The 17765-nt window shown below is 37.1% G+C and overlaps 1 protein-coding gene across 2 annotated transcripts in view; it reads right to left on the bottom strand.

Moving 5' to 3' along the window:
* WNT7B (Wnt family member 7B) overlaps positions 1-17154 on the bottom strand; it is a 65053-nt gene extending 47899 nt beyond the window's left edge. Inside the window, exon 1 of one of the 2 annotated variants that reach the window (XM_072400271.1) lies at positions 16650-17154. In XM_072400271.1, coding sequence (XP_072256372.1) covers positions 16650-16720 — 71 coding nt within the window. In that variant the 5' untranslated portion in view covers positions 16721-17154. Of the gene's footprint in view, positions 1-7084; positions 7467-16649 lie in introns of those variants that run through there. The other variant, XM_072400270.1, reaches the window with a different exon arrangement.
* Positions 17155-17765: the final 611 nt, after the last annotated feature.

Raw genomic sequence — 17765 nt, 5'->3', positions numbered from 1 at the left:
CACAGAATTCACAGTTTATGCCAGTTGTTACTCTAAAATGTTTCTTCACTTTTTTTTAAAGTATTTGAGAAATTTGAAAAACTATGACTGGAGGAATAATAATCAGTATTTTGGGATTCTGTTTGATTTTAAATTTAAACCGTTTTTAAGACCTCTGGGCATGTGAGTAACAAATTGTTACAAATATCACATAAATGGGGCCAGGGGGTTTGTGTACCCCTTCTCTCAGTTTGCCAGGTAACTCTTGGTGGAATATAGCTGCATGTGCAGGTGCCTGGTGGAGCCTTATCTCGAACAGACTATGTCATTCTTATATAGGTCTGAAAAAACAATTATCCTCAAAAATGTGTTGCACCTGTTAGGGCTAGGTTGTCTAATCTAATATACATACCATATCACTTTGCTGGATAGTACCATTTTAGCAGATCCTACATTTTCTTGCTACCCATCAAGCAACCCATAGAAGCCATCCTTAGGCTCCCTTGACAATACTGAAAGGAGCAGTCTGAGGGAATGAGGCCATCAGATTTTCTACAGACAGGATTAGGCACTTCTCTCCCACAGCGATCTTTCTAGCAAGTTACACAGAGAAAGGAAGAACAAACAACCAATGTGCATCATAGAAGCATTGTCTTACTGGTTTGGGATGTCCTTATAAAATAAATGCAAAAAATATATTGATGTGTAACTTGCTATGTGTTACTGCGCAAGTCCCAATGGATTACTTTGAATAGGTATTAAAAGGTGTTACATAGCATGTTCCCTCCTGTGTTCCATAGCATGTTCCCTCCTGTGTTACATAGCATGTTCCCTCCTGTGAGCATGTTCCCTCCTGTGTTGCATAGCATGTTCCCTCCTGTGTTGCATAGCATCTTTCCTCGTGTGTTGCATAGCATGTTCCCTCCTGTCAACCCTTACGTCACTTCTGGACAGAGAAGTGGGGTCAGTGGGGGAATCTACAGCATCAGGGTAAGGTACTATCTGACACACCCAGACCAGTGATGCCCAGAGCTCTTTAACAGAACAAAGCAACAAAACAACACCCACCAGACACAAGTATTCAAGCAGCAAGTTGCTTTAAAAAAAAGACACTGATTTAATATTAGCCGGTTGCCTATGCCTGACATGCATAGGCCTTGTAATGAAAAGACCTTGAATAATAACGCAATTTCATCCGTGGGTTTATGCAGTCATCCACTTGTAATTCCTTCAGCAACAGCCTTCTGGTATCCCTGCTTCCCGTTCCAGCCTTCCAAACATATAATTATATCACACGGTCAGGGTAACCACGAGCAGCGCAGCATCTGGTATGCGGTCAAAAACTTTTGTTTCAAATCTGAACTATTTATAGGGAGCAAAATTTTTCAGGATAGTAATTTCCTATACGGTTTTATGAAAATAGGGCTGCATTTATATAAAAGAGAAAAAAATATTCCAAATATTATAAATGCTGTTTTTCAGAAACCAAACCCAGGTCCTCTTGTGCAGATGCTGACCTAAAGAGGTGTAGCTTGGTCTGTTTGGTTTATTGAAAATGTCCCATGAATTGAGTAAACCTAATGTAACCCTGTTCTGTGAAATGGTCTTTTTTAGTTGTCTGCCATTTGTGTTGTTTTAAAACAAACATTTGATGGTCATTGAGAAAGATCCCAGCCCAGTAGTCTTTATGTTCCGTCATCATGTTCTGTGAATTAGGAAAGAAGTATGTTCCCTATAGGAAATAAGGGCAAGATCCAGTAAGTCTATCAAACAAACAATAGTTGGGCATTTCTGACCCAGCAATTCCTGGGCTGTACTGCATGGCCTGACACAATCAGTTGTTGTTCACAGGCCTGCATTGCATTGTGCTAGACTCTCATATAAACCTCTAAAGACATAGATACAAATGTATATAAGTGTTTATTGATAAACCTGATTATTATTCATAGACAACAATACCGCGCAGTGGTTTGCACTCTTGACTTTGCAAGCACTTGTCCAGAACACAATCTGCATGGAATAAGTATGATCTATGTTTATCCCAGTTTCCTCCCATCTCCCAAAAACATGCAGGTAGGCCCCTAAAAAAATGTAATGTGTTACTGACATATGACCATGGTAGGGAAATGAGATTGTGAGCCTTCTGAGGGATTTAAAGTTAGAAGCTTTGTGTAATACAAAAATCCTTATTCTTATGATCAATTCAGGCTTTCCTTGTTTTACTAACCTGTATTGCTGCTATCAATAAAGAATGCTACTGCATGGAAATCAGGCAAAAATGTTATATGCCCACAACCAACCAGTCTTCCGTTCCCTAATATACCCTATTAAGACAATCTCAGGTCTGCACAATTGCTATGCCTAGGAATCCCCAAAATTTCCAAGTAAATAGAAATATGAAAATCCAGGAGTTGCTTTTATCCATTATGTTACATATAAATAACTATAAAGTATTTAAAAGATGGATTTACAGTTTATCTCATATTTAAAGTAATTAATTACTACGGGTGTCCAAAATATGGTTCTTTTACTTTCTACATAACCATATTAAAAATGAATAATATAGCAAGCAGGTACAGAGTACACTCAGGAACTTCACTCCCAACTGTCCTTATGTATATCTCTGAAAAAGTGTCATGGAGTTTAATAGAAGGAATACAAATTCCTGTGTTTCTACTAATGCTTACTCTTTAGCAGCAACATGTATTTCAATAGTTACTTGTATATCGCGTTCTGTATTGTCTTGATATCATTTACAACACTCGCTACTGTTATGAAAGTGTTGAGTCTTCCAATCTTATAATAAACCCAACTCCCTGCAAAAGAAACATTAGGTGTGATTTGCATCCTATAAGTATGTAGTACAGTACAAGTAAATTGGACCCTAAATGTTTGAATACTGCAGATAATTATTTACCATGACTATGTCCAGGGCAAACCTTTTAAAATAATGCAGATACATTATGCATAGATAGACCAATATTCCTTATAATTGGGTAAAGATCTATCCATGTTTGCATTGATGTACAATGATAATGATACCTAATTCAACAATATTTTATTAAAATTTTTAATAAATTAGCTGATCTTGGCTAACTTCGATAAAAGCTCAGATGTATTATTTTGCATATTTTAGAGATTGTTATATGGTTCTCTTTAAAGTCACAAACATACGATCCAATAGATATTTTGAATATTTTAGATGGAAAAGGTATCACTAATGGAAAATTCCCCTGACCTCCTGTTCTAGTGACATCTGTAATGCTTGAAAAGTTTCCTCATTTTCTGTCCTGATGACAATGGTCACCAGAATAAATAGTAAGGGTCAATCCCCCTAGCTGGGGAAAAAGTTCTAACCCCTCACAATTCTATCCAAAACTCAAAAAACTTTAGTCCCATCCTCTTCAATATTTCATTTTCTATATTTCTATAACTGTTTTCATAAGCAGCATTTAAAGAATATGAAAACGTGGGAGTAAATGCTTTCAAAATTTCACAATACTTAAAAAACAATCAATACATAATAGAGAACATTTGCTCCAGGAGCCTTATTCAGTAATAAATGATGGCAGAAGTTGGAGACAGGTCGCACTATATATATATTCTTGTGAAAGTTAGATGATGTTTGGCAGTTGACAAAGTTGACTAAGTTTTTGGCATCTCGTTTGGCCTAGTTTGAGTCACATTTGAAGTCAACCACAATACTGAGCACTCACAATTAAGGAACTGCCAAAGATGTATTTGCCCTTAAACTAATATACAACAGACACTGCTAAAACTGACTACCCAACTGTACTACCCAATTTTTGTTGCCCATGACAAATCGCTCAGCATAATAATTTAATGGCATCATCTGTTAAAAACTTATAGTATATAGAGTATATATTTCTGAAAATTAATTTTATTAGTCTTACAGTGGATGCAGGGTCCTCTCCTCCTTCTGTGTTTGTATCTGTCTGTCATTGGCAACCCCTGTTTATTGTACACAGCTGCATATGTTGGTGCTATATATATAGTTTAATAATAATATTTATTATTAAATTAATGAATACGTAAAGGATAATAAACTGTCTAAAATACTCACCTTTCCTGGAGTACATACTGCACCAGGCTCTACAGTACTGATCACATGACCAAAAACCTAGGCTTTGAATTTTGTGATGGTAAACCTCCACTTCACCAGAGATCACATGACCAAATGCCTACGTTTTTGCTTCTATGAGCAGCACTGGAGGCAACTTAACTGAATAAGCATTTTCTTCTGTTGTTTTTCATTGACCCCGGTGATTTTTTAAATTTAAAATATACTGTGTACACAATCAAAAACTGTTCATGGGAGTAGGAAAGGGCAAAGGCATCAATAGAGGACAATTTACTAATGGTGTTTTTTTCAGCCAAGCCCATGACCACTTCAATTAACTAAAAATGATCAGTATTTAATAAGTAGAATCCTTATGGCTTGTCATTCTTAGTAACAGACCTATCTACTACACAATTGTACAACTATTACAGGCAGTCTAGTTCAAGGACGGTTGACCCTAATGGGGTATACCAGTTCAAGCAGGCCTTAAACCCTTTCCCATATGAAAATGTGTAAACTAAAACCAAATGTAGGTAGAGTAGGTAAGCGTTGTAAACCCTTTAATTTTTTGTGTCCCATTGGGGAGATTTACCTTTGTTTATTGTCTTGTAGACACAATCCAATAAGGGGAAATCTCTATCAAAAGCAAAGGAAATGGCAGTCATAATTTAAACAACCATTTCCATCGGTAGACTACCCTTTTTTTTACCCTACCCAATTCCAAAGTTTTGATTTTTCATCATACATTTCTATACATTAGAGCTATAAAACCTGACAGGGGTTTTACACCTCACTACTCTAACCAAAACAAAATAAATAATTAATGCTTTGGGTACACCTTAGCTCTACAAGAGAGTTTGGACCTTAGAGCTAATTCACACCATTCTAACCTTGTGTTTTGTGGTAATGTATGAGCGGTAATTCTTGTTATGTAACACCCATAACATGTGTAGCATTAAGGCAGCCCATTCAGGAATTATGATGCCATCATATGTGCCTTTTTACATGCAAGGAATATAACATTTGTAATTCTGCAAGAAATATCTAATGGAATATATGTTATGAACAAAATAAAAGTCACAAAAGCAAAACTTTTTTTAATGACTAAACAATGAAATATTGATGAAACTGGAATACATTGCCAGCTCATCTGGGATATCTATTTTTTAGCACATTTGCAGCTTATCCAAACCCAAAACCAAAATGTTATATAATTCATTTTATTAGTACTTATGTGGAATGTCTGCATTAGTTTTCTTGTTTTTGTTTCTTGTGAATAACACAATTCCTGCCCTAGGGTGGCTACACTCAATTCATCCCCTGTATTTATGTAGGGGCCATGGTGGTTGCCCTGGTTGGATTTTAAACATGTCTTCCTCTCAACATTTTCTCTATTCCCAATACATGGAGGGGGAGAAAGTAGACAGTTTTGTATTTTAGCTTTCTGTTGCATTTCTGGCAAGATTAGCAGGTAATTAAAGAACTTTCGGAAAATGTTCTTCGGCTAAAAACTTTTGCATCCATCAATTCTAAGGACCAGGTTGTAATATTTTACATTTTTGTACTTTGTTTTAGATACCATTTAAGAGCCCCCGTTTCATGCTAATAAAATAAAAGTTAGCCACACATAAAGGCATCCATACATCTATTATTCTGTCCAAGGTGGGTCAGTCATCACCACTGCTTATCAGAAGTAGAGCAATGATTGCATCATCAGACATCAAACGTGATGTCAAATGTGATTTCCAACTCAACTGCATCAATGGTACTGCTGGTCCTTTGCAGGGATCTGCAACTTGCTGCGCGGTTGTAGATGATTACTTGCAGTAAATGAAAGTTAGAAAGATATTACAGTTTCCATAAATCTGGGCTTTTTTTGCAAAGCCAAAAATAATAACAAATATGCAACACTGTGTATATCTTGGCACAAAAAATAACTAAAAAAAAATATCCGAAATATCCAACAGAAACTTAATTGACCCAACCAGAAAACAACTTCCGCAATGTAGTATGAGTGATTCAACAATTTAAACATCAGCTTCTCACGGCACCTACAGAAGTGCCAACATTGAAAAAAAAATAGTGACAAGTTGTTGTTAAGCCACAGTAAGTGTTTCACAGATATTATATCATACTCTTGGTTATGCTGCTGTGACATTTTTCATTTGATTGTATTTTTGATTGATATTAAAATCAATTAAAATTGATATTTGAGATTGACTACAAGAGTTATTCACTTCCTCATCCAAATCTGATCTGAATTACAATCAATTTTACCTTCATAGCTAATGGAGATATCAACCATACCAGAAGAAATAATTTGATAACAATACGTTGGTTAACCAGTGAACACCAAAAGAAAACAAAAAACAGCACCCTGCCTAATCAATATTCAATTGACATTCAGCTCAACTATTGATCATATAAAACATAAACTTCATATAATTTTGTGGTCATATTATCTGTGATCCTTCCCATAAATACATAGAACCGCACAAATCAAAAAAGTGAAATTAGCAAAAAATGGAACTAAGAATAATTATTCAGATTGATCACCTAACCCTTACCACCACATTTTATAAGCTGCTTTGTGTCAATTTTTTGTAAATCAACATAACATCAGTATTTAATAACATAACTATTTAACATAGAGTAATGAATATTTTATAGAACAGGTAATCCAAGATCCATAGAAAAAGTTCCATGGACAAGTCTACAAGACTTGCGACTGTCCCAGGAAACCAAGAACATGTAGGCAGTAGGGAACAAGAACTCACACCCTCCCTTCAGCATCTAGACTCTTCTTTTCCCATTCATTCAAAATGACTCTATCATGCTAAGAATAGATCCTTACTTAACACAATTAACAATAATATAAGTGCAATCTTTCAGCGAACACACCACTTTGCACTGCAAGTTTTCCAAACTCCAAAGAGATTTGTTGCAGCACTACAAAACGCCCCCCACTGATTGCCTACACCTGCTAGAAGAGGCAGAATAAACAGAAGGTAAAAAAAGACTTACAGGTAACTGCCACTGGTAAGGATGAGGAATATCTGGGGGTAATACACTGACAGTAATACACTTCGTGATGAGAGCAGAATCATGACTGGAGGTCTCTCCCAGGAAATAAAAGGTCCTTTAAGTCCTGTTAAGGGCCCCCCCAAAATCCTTCTCCCCTCCCAGGATGTATGAAAGTATTTAGGGGTTCAAGTCTCCTGGCTTGGGTTTTCTTTATGGCACAAAAGTCTGGAAAAAAAAAGTTTTACAAACTTTTGAAAAGTTTTTGTTTTTGTTAAAGCCCCCAGTAAGCTGCGTGAGCTTTTGCCTCGGGCTGTAAATGTGAGCCTGTCATGTCTCAGTGGTTTCAAGTCTACAGGCTCTGATCTGTGATGATGGTTTAAAGGCTTTGGATGGCAGTGTGCAGCCCATCTCGTGTCCCTCTCTCCCTCTCTCTCTCTCCCCTGTCTTTCTGGCTTTCAGGAGCCTGTGAGCTGCCATTGGGTAAAATGATGCTGCAGTCCGCCTACTTGTTTTTTTGGAAAGAGGATAAAAAAAAGAAGGGGGGGGGTGACAGTGGGGGGGGGGGGGGGCAGAGATGCAGCTTCTGTATTCAGTGGTGGTGGCTGGGATTCTGCCATCCCATGTGAATGTCCCAGCAGCTGTCCTAAGCTCAATGGTTGGATTGGGCACAACAATATAACAAGGACACCTTCCAGGCTTGTGTCCCACTGCGTTAACCCCCCAGCAGCTGTCCGGGGTCAGAAGTTTTCAGGTTTGCAGATTTGTCCCTAGAAAATGTTGTCCTAGTTCTGGGGCAATGATGACTTAAACCATACCATTTAACTTATATTAAGCGATTTGTTATTTCTTATTATCTTGTCAATCATATTTGCCTTATTTGTAAAAGTGAGATCATGCTATTTTATAAAAGATGGAAACAATTTAAAAATCACTTTTACTTTCTGTTTGGGATGGTATAGTGCGATAGCTGAAATTAGAAAATCTGTTTTTAGTTACTTTTTATTTCAAGGAAACCTGGACAGAGAGAACTGCACAAGCTGCCATTGTTGATCTCATTCTTAAAATACTAGGTGCTTGGCTGGCCCATTGTTCCAATGGCTGCAATACTGTCAGTGACCCAAGAAACGTATGTAGCAATTCAACAAACAAGAACAAAAAAGTGAGGGCCACAGTGTTCAGTGTCTACCATCAAGTGCTTTTATTATACCAGCAGGTTACTGTCACCCTGCTGATCTCCTCTCTCTGATGTGTTCTTTCACAATTAAACCTATAGGAAAAGATGGAAGAGACAGGAGGTCAAGCGAAATCTGAACTCGTGATCTACATTTCTGCACCTTGTTAGCTTAAAAAGGGCTACAGTTGTTAGACATGGCAGCCAGGCAATTAACATTTTCAGAAGCCTAACTATTCATCACTTTTCAAATTTTAGACACAGACCTTGAATGAATCAGGTGCAGGATTGAAAACTTTTGCTAACATTTATCAAATGACCAAAGAAATGTATTCCAGGTTTGCTGGACCACTCATCTTCATTGATGAAAGCATATCCTCTCCAGCTATGAAGAGCTTTAATAAATCAGGCCCTAAATCTCTATCAGGGTAGAGCAGCAATTCTCATCCGGGGCTCACTAGAACCTCAGAGTTCCTCCAGAGGCTGCTGGAATTTCTTTAATTTGTGGATGACTTTCATTTGATGGTACACACAAAGTTTTGGGGTCAATTTCACTTGAAAGCGACATTAGCAGGAAATCAATGACCTAATATGCTGTTTTTTAGAAAGAGATTTTACCTACATATCTCTGATGAATTGGTTTTAGCAGGGATTCTTCTCGACCTGCAAAATATTTCAATGGTTCCTTTAGGGTAAAAATGCTGAGAAAGGCTGTAGCAGAGAAATACTTACCTGTTTCTTCACTTAGTTTCCTTGCAGGCAAACCAAGATCTAAAGCATTCACGTCAGTAAGAAAGTGACACATGGATTTTTTAGCCAGACAGCTTGCTCGTGACAGATCACATAGTTCACTTTTCAGTTTAGGTGGCTTTGGAGCCCAGCACAAAATACTTTTGTAAAAGAAAAGATAAATATGAAAGGGTTTAACCTTGTACTAGAGTACAAAGTTTGGGGTTAGGTTAAGGCCAGTTATTAGAGGATAGGGGTTAGGGTTAGTACTAGGGGTGAAAGTATAAGGTTTAGTACAGAAAAGCAGATTCACTGGCAAGTTTGTGCTTGATCGATCTGATGAGCAATTGATTGGTCAGAAGAATACACAGCGCACGTGTTCAATACACTGCTCTTGCATTCTCATTCTCATTCTCAAAAAGTGATTGAAACTCTATTTGGATTTGCTTGATTATTCATACACATTGCACGTCCTGTATAAATCAATCAGTAATTACCAACACATCCTAATCATTCTGATGTTGCTTGCTTATGATATTTAGGCCTTCATATTAAAATCTGATTATTTTATCAGGCTAGAAATGAGATTGGAAGTGAAAAATGACCAGTGTGTACTAGGTCTAACTACAGCTTTGGTGCAATTACAGTTATGTGCTACCCACAGCCTAATACTTATATATATCCAATCCAGTAAGTTATGGCTGGCTGGGTCACACCGGCGCTTACGTCTGGGCATTCAATCTCTAAGTATGCATAAAGGGGAGTGCCATACAAGTATACCTGCACCAAAATGAAGCTATCTTTTAAGTAAACCAACCAGCACCCAACATTACACTGCCCTGCCACATGGGTCCTTTAAATCCTGCATGCTTGTTCTCATTTAATCTTATATGTACCCCCATCCATCCAGTCTATTACAGACTACCTATTGGTATGAATTGTTCCATATATCTACTGGTATATTTACTCATTGGAAGAAGAGGAGGTGTGGAAGGTCCATAAATTTTTAGTTTCCTTCAGGGTTGGAACTATCTGGCCCTGGGCTTCCAGTGCTGGACTTCTAAAATAACACTTTAAGCTCTGCAGTGCATTGTGTTAATAACATGTTAGCAGCTATCTTTTACAGGAAGCCTTGGGTAGCCACTAGCAAGCATCACTTTCCTAGCTGTACAGAGCAGAAAAGGGCTACAAATCACCACATTGGATGAACAAAATAATTTCATAAATAAAACAAGTTTTCCATGTAGTTCATTTGTGTATGTATCTGCTTGTTTGAAGTTCTCATTGAAAATATGGTAAAAGTCTAACGAAACCTATGAGAACATTGACAGTATCAATGACTTCCTTTTGATTTTTTTTAGGGCGTGTAAGTTGGAGTTTCACTTTAAGAGCCCTATAAGAGCCAAGAAGGACTGGAGAGGTTAAGCCACTTGTGCAGGAGAGTAAACAATGCAAGGAATGACAAATATTAAAGCACTTGAAACACCTTGCAAGGGATGGGTGACATGACTTCATGTGTTCTCAGCTCTCTGACGTTAAGTAATTTCATTGCAGCCGGGACATTAACCCTGCAGTAATTAGCTTGAAGAAGTACAGCCATCAGTATTTTGGCATATGTGGTATCTTTTGATGTAAAGGAAAATGCACTGTATTTTCTCAGAGACCATATATTTTTTTTTTCCATATTGTCATTTTTGATGTGACTTTTACATTTTTCCCCTGACCTGCAATTCTGTATGTTAAACAATTCATGGTATGTGCATTATGTACATATTTTGTATATAGATTTGTTTGGCTCTCCTTATGTCAGGCCACCCATCAAAACTGAAACAAATTCAATCTTCAGTCTGATGAATTTGAAATGTGTAGAAAGGAATGGTAAGGCCTGTTGATTATGCTCCACTACTTCCTATGAAGAATTAAGCAATATGTAAAAATGGCGGCTCCCCTTCTACACATATAACTGCAAAATCACTGAAACAAAATCAATTAGCTCTATAGATTTGACAGCCAGATTTGAAGTGAGAAGAGTAGAATAGGAAAGCATGATATATCTGTTAATATTTTGCATTTCCAATTAGAACGTACTGTAGCAAATATTGTTCAGAGTGTAATGAGATTAAGGCCTGTATCAAGGGGCTTCTGTTTTCAATAAATGAATATTACATTCCCCTGGAGGGGATCAGGAGATCATATGCAGGTCAGAAGGATGTCAACTGCACATATCAATACATTTTAGGTTATCTCTGAAGCATCTATACTAATAGAAAAACTTAATTTTTGTTGGACAGGAGGGTATGGTTCAAAAGATACCTGGTGGGAGAGAGAATACTTTCATTTTTACAACAAAAAAGGCAATCTCTCTGAAGTTAGAGGAAACTTCTTGTTAGATAGTATTCACTAAAACTATCCTCAAGATTTTCCCTTAACCACATGTTCTGGTGGCATCTGTAAAATTGTGAATTTCCCACTACTTTCTGTGTCAAGGACAAAAGATAATACTCCCCAGGGGTGACAGCAATAAGAAATTTTCAAAAGATTTAATTTTTTCAACTCTTCAAAATCTAAAGAAACAAACTTTTGGCTGGAAACAGTTTAAATACAGTAACATGAAACATAAAGGTACCCAAACTCAATATAATAGCCACTGGGTGTAAGTACCCATTGAAACATCACTGTTTCTAGACTGATTTGGAGCATTTATTGTTCATTGATTCCTTTTTTTTTTCTTCTTACTGGAAAAAAAAAATAGGAGAAATGCCCAGATTGGATTATTTATACCAGTTATACCAGAATTAATTATTTATACCAGTTTATTATTGTAAGTAAGACTGAGCACTACCTAGCATAAAAAACCGTTGGTATCACCACCAAAGGTAGCCTATACAGGTCTTGTTCTTGCCCAGGGGCATTAATTGGGGGCTATCCTTAGGCTTGATTGAATGTGCTTTAATAATACTGGTTAAGCACATTGATAAACAACCATTTTCAGCACTGGTTATATACTTATATATAGTAAAACAGGTTCAAGTGATGAATCTCATAAGCACTAAAATTAAAATGGGAAAATAAAAAAATTTAAAAGAAAAAAAAACACCAAGTATAAAAAAGGGAATTGAAAAAAGCAAACAAACAAAAGGGAAATATTTAGCCAGCACCTGAGGATTAAGTATGTAATATTCCTAATCATTGCTTGGCAGATAGATGTGGGAAATATACTGCCCAACCCATAAACTCAAGTATCAAAATGGAAAGCCAAGTTTCCAGAGGTCAACCATGAAACAGATAAAGCTGCATCTTGTTTTCACATATAATACTGCCACTCTTATTCATTTGGTTCTTGAACAAAAAAAAATGGGCAAGAACAAGTGGTTGGTAAACTAGTGGTCTACCACCTAGGGAATAAAGCCAGAACTTGGGTCCACATTAAAAATTAAATAGTATCCATTCTTATTCCCATGAAATTAAATGCCCATGCACTCAATAGCAGAATCAAAGGCCTAGTAAACTACTGTGAAAATAATAAAAATAATAATACTAAACCCTCTACAGAATTTTCTTTGTTTTGGTTACAATTTTTCCACTGTTTCCAGAAAGCTGTCAAAATGGCAAACTGGATATTTGCAAAAAACCATCGGAGGTTCCAATCTATCTAAAACAATGAAAAATGATTTTTTGATAGCACAAGATTGGGTGATAGTATTGAATATAGTTAAATTTTCATTGTTTGGCTTTGTGAACATTTTATTAACTATGAACAGTCAATCATCCCCATAGCAGCCTAAAACTTAGGCTGCTACCTAAATAAATTTAGACCTTACTATAATTTCTTCATATCAGTCCTATATTCACTGTATTACCAGAATGCTTAGATATCTTATTTTTTTGTTTTACATTTTTGTATTATATAATTTATTCCAATATACAATTTTAATACATATCTTCCTACATATCTCAGATTTGTGTTGTGAACATATAAAATATTATATCTTAATTTTTAATTTATCTCTCTAATATATTACCTTAGAACACATGATCTTCTCACGTTATTATATGTCTACCTATAATTCACATTACCATGTAACTTTACAATGTATCATACTGTAGTACATTAGCGCCTCACTTCTATAATTTTCTTCTATGTTACTCCGATACATATTATATATATCCGATACATACTATATAATCTAATACTCTGATAAATATTGTTCTTTTTATAAATTGCTACTGTTTCCAAAAACATTCTTCTATACAATACTTTCCTCTAGCACAATATCTTGATACACAAAAAACTCTGCTATAGTATATATATATCAGTTCACGTTTTACTATATTGATCCAGTATTATTACTATATTGCTTCCTATGTGTATTACCTTTTATGTTTTAAAATTGTACTTCAAATGATATGCTCCATATTTTGTTTACACTTAAATACTAAAAATTCACTTAGTATATATTGATAACAATATAACACCCTAAAGTCTTTGTTTCGGCGACACCGTCCCGCCAGCAGAGCAGAAAGCAGTATATTTCAGCACAATGCTACACATTCTTTGCATCGAACCCTACACGTGCACAAAATTCCTAAACGTTTATTTAGATAGAAAGAAACAGTTTGTCCAATTCCCCACTACTGGTTTAACGAGACATAAATGCAGCAATTCCTCATAGCTCGAAATCCACCAAAACAATTCAAGAGCAGTTTTATCACTTTTTGTTTGTGCAAACAATCAAACATGTCATTATAATGTGTGAATTTGATCCAGCTAGGAAAATGGGTCACAATGGTGCAAAGAACATTTGTTGATATAAAACCAAAAAACAAAACACACAATGTGAATTCTCCTCTGCCTTAGCAAACCTCAGAAAACACAGCATTTCTACATGCCAAATTCTAGTAAAAATTCAGGACAAAACAGTGTATATTACAATATTCAAATATTTATCTTCTTTTTATGGAAATATGTGTCTGAGAGCAATCCATGTTCCACTGAATTTACAAACAAATATACATCGACATTAAAAACATAAAATACACTCAAACAACAATATAAAATAATTGAATTTAATTTGTAATATATTTAAAAATATTTTAAACATAATATTTTTGTTTTTCTTCTTTTATCAAAAAATTGGCAGACTGATCTCTGGGAAAAATTATCTTGACCACAAGGCAAGATAGGAAAATGGTTTTATGTTAAAAGTTCTTATATGATAAAAGTTGAATAAAAATATTTCGCTAAACTGTATACAAATTATACACCAATTTTCTGATATTCCAGCAACTGAACAATAGAACTTGTCATTGTAGAAAATAAATGGCAAAATGATCAGATCAGGAATTGTTAGTGAAAGTTTTACAAATGCATTTACATAGGAGGTTCAGAGTTTTAGGCATGGGTTTGGTGATCTCTCTCTCTCTCTCTCTCTTTCATCTATCTATCTATCTATCTATCTATCTATCTATCTCTGTCCATTATCCGGTAGATCTCTCTCTCTCTCTCTCTCTCTCTNTCTTTTTTTTTTCGCTTTTACCCTCACTCTCTTTTTTACTTCCCCCTTTTCTTACTCCCTCAGTTCTATCTCTCATCCCCCTTCTTTTTCTCCTTCCCTCTCTCTATTCTCCCTCAACCCCCCTCTTCTATCCTCCCTATCTCTTCTCTCTCTCACCCCTCCATTCTATTATTTCTCTTCCCTCTTACCCCCTCTCTCCCCCTTCAGCTCTTTCCTCACTTTCTCTTACCCTCTCTCTACTCTCTTACCCCCCTCCCTATCTATACCCTCCCTCTCCTCTCTATCTTACCCCTCTCTATTCTCTCACTCTTTTTACCCCCTCTTCCCTTTATCCTTCCTCTTTCTGTCTTTATCTCACTCTTGTTAAAATAAGCAAGACCAATAAATATTGACATTTACAAAGCTATTGATATATTAACATTGCTTGGATGGGGGGTGGAAGGAGTACATTTTAGATCAATGAGAAGGATAATACAAAGTTGAGTCCAGGAATAATAATAGCTCCAAGAAATTGTACAGCTCTCCAAGCTTTTAATGCCGTATATATCACTTACACACAGTTAGGGCCATGTATCTATATTCCTTTAATTCCCCATTATCTCAATCATTGACATCCAATCTGAAATCAGCCCCTCTCTAACTCCAAGCAGCACTAGTGAGCAGCGCCGGTAGGTGGTGCCAGTGAGCGCCCAGGTGACGCGGCTAGAAGTCTCCCGTGTGTCTGCATCTCAAATGACCATCTGACACAAACGTGAAGCTACACAGCTCAGCTCCAATTTTAATCATAAAAATAGCCACGAGGCAGATTTCTCTCGTTCTTCTGTAGTTTTTTTTCCTTGTTCGCAACAAAACAGGTAAGAACTCAGCTTCAAGTCAGGAATGTGGAAAATCAACTCAGCCAAACAACTCATATTAATAAGGGCAACCAGGTAGGAAGGGAATGCGAACTTGGCACCAGCCAGGAGCAAATAAATCCAAGCATTGCAATCATTGTGATCAAGTGTCTACTTTAGGGTGGAGCAAAGGTGGGCAAAGCAGTGCAGGCTGGGGCTCTGCTGGGGGAGTGCCAGGGCTTGCTGAGAGTTGTTGTCCCACGGGCTGCACAAATTGCCAGGTAGGTAGGGGATGCTAAAGATAATAGGGCATGCTGGGACTAGCAGTTCTACCAGATCTGGGAGTGCAATAGATCACAAAACTGCCCTTTATATAGACTGCAAGACAAAATGAACGGATTGTGCATCATATAGGAGAGAGCTCGGTGGGTAGCAATGCAACTGGCTAATAGGTTAAGCTGAGACTAGTAGTTCTACAAGACCTAAAATGCATCTGATTGCAAAAGTTGCCCTTCATCCAGCCTGGCAAAATAAATTGGCTATTTACATTTTTAGGGGGATCATACAGTGGGGAGCTCAGTGGGCAGCAAATGTTCACAGCTTCAAAATTAGGCTGGGGGTGACTAACAAATCTGCCCATCTAGAATGAATACCCGAGGCCAATCATACAGAAGAGAGATTAAATCATTGTAATAATGGGGCTAGCTGTCCTCATCTCCACCTCCTAAAGCCCCCCAAAAAAGCAGCTAATTCTATTGGCTGATGAGGCATGCTGATACACTTTCACAACTCCTGGGGAGCCCCAGACAGGTGGGACTGGTCCAGGTACAGCTCCCTCTCATATAAACACAAGCAGAAAGCTCTATGACTTTTAAAAAATAAGTCCGAAGCTGACCAAACCCACGCTGACCCTTGCAGTTCCCCAACCCCCGAGGAGTCACATATTTAAAAAACTAGTCCAGGTAGACTCCTTCCCTACACATAACTTTCCTGCAATGTTTTAGGGCCAATTATACAGAGCAGATGTCAGAACTGACTGTCAACACCTTCATTTGATGTGCAGATTGTCTTACAACTCAACTGAGAAAGAATGAGGGCAATATTTGACAATCTATACTACAATTTCACCTGAGCTCCTAAATATTATTGTAAGCTAAGCTATAAGAGGGGGAGGTTTGAAATGCCTCACTTGTCATTACAAGCAGCTTAACAGTACTAAAACCTAATAAAAGCCAGCATATCACCACGTGCTGCCAAAAAAGTTCTACAGAACAATTTCAAACTTTGTGTAGAGATGGACAGAGGGTTCTACTCACCCCAGTTTCATGTAGATGATCCCAAAACATAGAAACACATAAAAGAGCCACCTCCGAGAGTGTCTGTGCATGGTCTAGACAAAAGGTTCATCCATCAACAGTTAGGGAAAAAAAAGGGAGAGAGCAGTTTTTAGAGCAGATCCAGACAATGACAATATGGCATGTTTCCTTCAAACCAAGAGGAGACTTTTGGTTGCTGGTGGAATGACAGGAGGCTTCAGGCATGGTGCTGTGCCCGGGTCCATGGGCAGAGAAGGACAGACAAGGAGCAGGGCAATGGGAAGAATCACTTGACTCCCAAGGAGTGAGCTGCAGCGCAGAGCTGGTGTGCAGTCATCGTCCTGTGTGCTCCTCAATGTGCCCATACATGTTATGGAGAGCAGGTAACATGCAGCTTGTGGGGGAGCAGGTAGGAGGAGGATCTCTCTGCCTGTCACACTCTCTCCTTCTCTGTCTCTCTCTTTCTATTTTGCTATTGCACTCTCCTCTTCTCTTGTTGCATGTCTGTTACCTTGCTCTCTCTTTCACCTCAAAGCCTGCTCATTCTCATTTTTCACTGTACAAACACACCTTGCATTGTCCCTTTATGTCTGTCATAATACACCTTGTCTCAATGGCAATCTGTCACTCTAACAATCATCCCATAAAGCTTTGTCTGGTTTGTTTTTTACTTTTAAAGTATTAAGAACTTTTTTATTTTAGATTAATATCCTTTTTTTTTGTTGCTAAATACATTGCAGATGTTCCCCTTGTCTCCAGCTTGGGAAGGGTCTGTATGTCTGGGAAGATCTGTCACTTGGTACTGGACATGAGACTGGAACTTCACCACCGAGGCTGTGGTCAGACTTGTCTGTGGTGGAATTCTCTGCTCTATAGTATGAGAGTTATGTTTGGCTAAATTAGTACTGTATTATATATATTTTTATATATCCGTCACCTAATTGTTTCATTCTTTATTTCCTTCTTTCCTTTCTATTCGCCCCCCTCTCTCTTTCTCTCCCCCCTTTGAATTATTGGAATAACTCTCCTTGTCTTCTGCAATATTGGGCTACAATTATTATATATTTAATAATAATATATATATATATATATATATATATATTAATAATAATATTA

Source organism: Pyxicephalus adspersus, chromosome 2, assembly GCF_032062135.1.
Source record: "Pyxicephalus adspersus chromosome 2, UCB_Pads_2.0, whole genome shotgun sequence".
Taxonomy (NCBI): Eukaryota; Metazoa; Chordata; class Amphibia; order Anura; family Pyxicephalidae; genus Pyxicephalus; species Pyxicephalus adspersus.
The sequence above is the reverse complement of the archived record's forward strand: the minus strand, read 5'-3'. Positions and strand labels throughout refer to the sequence as shown.